Source organism: Triticum aestivum, chromosome 5B, assembly GCF_018294505.1.
Source record: "Triticum aestivum cultivar Chinese Spring chromosome 5B, IWGSC CS RefSeq v2.1, whole genome shotgun sequence".
In the NCBI taxonomy this organism is placed as follows: Eukaryota; Viridiplantae; Streptophyta; class Magnoliopsida; order Poales; family Poaceae; genus Triticum; species Triticum aestivum.
This window is the reverse complement of record NC_057807.1, coordinates 523,200,667-523,204,995: the sequence shown is the minus strand read 5'-3', so window position 1 is coordinate 523,204,995 and position 4,329 is coordinate 523,200,667. Positions and strand designations below refer to the sequence as shown.

Here is a 4,329-nt window from a genome sequence, read left to right as displayed (position 1 = left end):
GTTTAGTGCTCAAGTGGGATGGAACGAAATACTTCAGTGTAAAATATGAAGATTTGTTCAATTTATAACGTACTAACATATCATCAATAAGATTAGGTATATTGGTATACAAATGGAGAAACCAAATGAAAAAAAATTCATGTTACTGGTACATCAGAACCTTTGTGTACATGCAGTACTACAGTAGCACTATACAATTCTCAAATGAGCGAACCAACCCGTGGTTGAGATGGTTAGGTGGACAGTGGCATCCCCAACCCATCAGAGTTCAAATCTTGGTGCTCGCATTATTCCTGGATTTATTTCAGGATTTCCGGCGATGCGCTTTCAGTTGGAGGAGACGTTCCCGTCGAAGACGAGGCCCCTACGGTTGCTTCATAAATCTCAAGATGATATGCCGGCTCAGTCTCTCGGAGGTGCTCATAGGGGTAGGATGTGCGTGTGTGCGTTCATAGGGGTGAGTGTATGCGCGTGTATATGAGCGCTTGTGTCTGATGCTCAAAAAAAAAATTCTCAAATGAAAAAAAGAAAAGAAAGAAAATGTGCTTTGCACGTAACCAACATTCTTTTCTCTGCTGACCCTCAGTTATCAATCTACCGATTCTCAGTTTGTCAACCTACTCCATGGAGTGGCAGCATTCTTTGAACGCCTGTAGATTGTGCTCGAAGACGGGGACGAAGGCATCGACGCTGCCGTCGCCGAAGTTGGACGGCGCGAGGAAAAGCATCCCCTCCGTGGGGAAGTATGCCGGCATGAAGTAGCTCGGGCTCCCCGTACCGAAGTCCAGCTCGTAGAACGGGAACGTCAGCCAGCTGTCCACCTCCACGTCCGGGCAGTGCGCGTCCTTGCAGACGGCGCTCCGCGCGAGCCCTTCCTTCTCGGCGGCGCCGGAGCTCGCGAAGTCGACAAAAGATTGGAAGTAGGCACCGTCCACCCTCGCCACCTCGTCGTGGATCACCTGGGCGGCGTGCTTCAGCGGCCGGTTCAGGAGGTCGCCCACCTTGGAGCGCGGGAACGCCCAAAGTACCATGTTGCCGAAGTACTCCGCCGGCTGGCCCAGCCGGTGCCGTCCGTCCACGGAGAGCCGGATCTTGGAGGTCTCTTCGGGGCTCAGGTCGCGCGCGCGCGTCATGGTGCGCCAAAGGTGGGCGAGGATGGTCTCGAACCGGCTGAACGGCCGGCCGCGCCCTTCTGACGCCTTGGCGCGGAGACCGGCGATGAAGTCCTTGGTGAAGTGCGCCTTGTGGATGACGATGTTGTCGGCGGCGTCGCCGTGGTGACCGACCACGTCGGTGGGCGACGGCAGGTAGTACTCCCTGTTACGGTGGTCGTGCTCCACGCGAGGGGACGACCGTGGCTTGAAGAGGTCTTTGTGGTGGTGCACGGGCGGGAGGCCCATGGAGAGCCCTCTAGTGGCGCGCCCCCAGGCCACGAGGAAGTTGCTGGTGGCATGGCCGTCGGCGACGACGTGGTTGGACGTGAACCCTACTGCGAGCGAGCCGCACCGGAACCGTGTCAGCTGCAGCAGCACGACCTCCTGGTGCTCCGCCTCCAGGTCAGGATGCAGCTTGAGCAGCTCCGGCGTGGGCTTCGAGGGCGCCATGTCGACGAGGTCGGCGTCCACGGTCGCCTCAACCAGGCGCGCGCCACGGTCGTTGAGTATGACTGACGGCGTGCCGTCGGGGGACTCGCCGAGCTGCCCGGCGAAGGCGCGGTACTGGGCGAGGACCGTGGCAAGGCCCTTCTCGATGGAGGCCGTGGTGGGCGCGGGCGGCGCGAAGGCGTAGATGATGGCCATCTGCATCTCGAACGTCACCCTGTCGAACATGGACAGCGCAATGTACTCGGTGGCCGGCATCGGCGCTTCGCCGGCAGTGTAGGCAGGCTTGACGAGCCTGGAGCTCAACACCTTGACCTCCATTGCTGTGTACTAAGGCACTAAGCTTAGACCGGAGAAGTAGTTTCTCTTTGGCGAGAAAGATGAAAAGCTGGCAACAAAGATATCGAGCTTGTACGTGGAGGCTTTGCGGTCTTGTACTCTTGTGTTGTGTGTATGATTTGGTGCTTGTCCTTCTGCTGGTTGTACTATTTATAGGACGGTATCGGACGCCTCGAACACGCTCGCGGGAAACGGTAGCCTAGAGTTGTAGGTGAAATCAAACTACTTGAATATAGTACCCTAAACCTTGTTAATTTGTGTAGTTGAGACTTGAGACTTGGACCTGGCCCGCCTCTAAACCATGCATATGTTTGACTAGTGACCAGCTGTTACCTAGAACATGCAAATGTCAGAAGTCTAGAGCGTACCTTCTATTTCACTCCTTTGCCTGCTTTACAAAATGGACCAATATGAAGTCCAGTAGGCAATACTACAACTCATGTTATTTATTGTTTCACCACATGGTATGTCCACGAGAAAATACTAGCTGCTAGCCCCATATGGATGTTTGAGTTAGGGCATCTCCGACGCCCATCCTCAAAACGTCCTTATCCGTATGGACGCAGCTGTTCAGACACCAGAAGTCATCCAACGCTGACCCGCATGGGTCCTCGGAGCAGTCCAGACCACAAATTTTCGGCAGTCAAAACAAACCGGGGAAAAGGGGGCTTAACGGGAGTCCGGACACGAGCCACGTAGGACTACGACACCCCCGGCCCAACAAAAACTGAGGCGAAGCTCGCGCTTTTGTAGCTGGCCACATTGTTTTCACGGCAAAATCTCCAACTATCTTCTTCCGTCCCGCGTTGTCCATCATATTCCCGTCCTTTTTTCCCACTCTCTTCTTCCCCACCGACACATGGACCTGGAGGAGATCCTACTGGAGAAGGAAGTTGTGGACGATCGAAGCTTCAAGCTCAAGCTTGATGGTGGTGGAGAGGTTTGACTTGTTGATGAAGGCGACAGAGAAGGAGCTTAAACTCGAACAGAAGAAGGACACAATCAAAGAGAAGAAGGTCATGCTCGAGGAGAAGGTGGAGATCACAGTCGCTTCGGAGGACGCGAAGATGCTCACCATGAAGGTGGCCGATTTGGATGACAAAGCCGTCCGTTTCACGATGTTGTAGCCGCAGAAGGATAAGCTAGAGACGGTGGAGCAGGAGCAGATCGAGGCGGTGGAGAAGGACGCCGAGGTGGCCTACAGGCCGACGACGACAGATTGTGCATGAGGGCTCGATTGACGGTCCAGCAGGGCAAAAAATCCTCTTTTTTTGCACGGAATGCCGGACTGATATTGTTTTGTGATCGAGCATATAAAAACCAAGCATATTTGCTTTTTTGTTGTCATCAGCTGAGGATGTTATCCGACGCGCGCTATGGAATGGGCGTATTTGAATTTCAAACTGCCCTTTACTAGCGGACATATAGTGACTAGTTTTGGATGGCCGGCTTCCGCATCCGTGTTTGTGGACTAGTCATCCTTGTCCGCGAATGAATGGGGTGCTGATTTGCGAGTCAGTGTTGGAGATGCCCTTAGAACAAAATACTCGATGAGTACTTTTGCAGTAAGCAATGTGCACTTACGTTGGCACTGCTCACTAGAATTTTGGCATTAGATAAACATGGTTTTGATAGAGGCGGCGAATCCCGATTTGCTAAAACAGATGGAAGATTCTAAATCATGGTTGTAAAGAGATGTCTGCATACATATTAGATAAAGCATGGCTTTGTTTAGATAGACAGCCAACGTCTACCCTTTAATGGAAAATATTATGTTCGATGGTGGTCGTAAAGGAATGTCCGCATACACATACGATGCATCAGTTTATGGGTTTTGACAAGGATAGAGGTCACTGATCTTCATGCACATCATCTGCCTATCAGTCAGTGCGTCATAATCATCAAACGCAGCGCAGACGAACCTGCCCGTGAGGATATATCATTAGTTGCTGAAGAGTTTGGGTGCAAGTTGAACATGTGCAACCGAAAGCAATTTTCTTTTTAAATGAACACAAAAGATTTGCCTCATCCAATGTGTTAGTTTAATGTGCCTTTCTTCTTTGCGTTCTCTCTTGTATTGATCCACCATGCTTCATTTAACCAGATAATGACATGCATGCATGCTGTCAGTGTCACGCATATTGAGTCACCATGAATAAATAAACTTGACTCATTCCTGGAAGATTCTACTAGCTGTTTGGCACATCAGGACGGCAGCTTGTTTCCATTCCCCGAATCCGCAACCAGTTTGAATGACACCGATATGACTTCCTGACTCTGTTTTAGCAGGTTGTTTGCCGCAGCAGAATTCCCTGCGTCAGCGTCACTGATCATCGGTTTCGGCCGGCCGATGTTTGCCCGCCACCTACTCCTACCAGGCGACTTTTCT

The 4,329-nt window shown here is 51.9% G+C and overlaps 1 protein-coding gene across 1 annotated transcript; it reads right to left on the bottom strand.

Annotated features, from left to right (window-relative positions):
- Window positions 1-558: 558 nt before the first annotated feature.
- On the bottom strand, window positions 559-1,922 carry LOC123116727 (putrescine hydroxycinnamoyltransferase 3-like). The gene has a single exon (XM_044537647.1). It carries the CDS (start codon window positions 1,920-1,922, stop codon window positions 618-620), a length of 1,305 nt encoding a protein of 434 aa, XP_044393582.1. The 3' UTR covers window positions 559-617.
- Window positions 1,923-4,329: the final 2,407 nt, after the last annotated feature.

Coding starts and splice junctions, on each gene's coding strand:
- LOC123116727 (XM_044537647.1), bottom strand. CDS start 1,922: ATGGAGGTCAAGGTGTTGAGCTCCAGGCTCGTCAAGCCTGCCTACACT.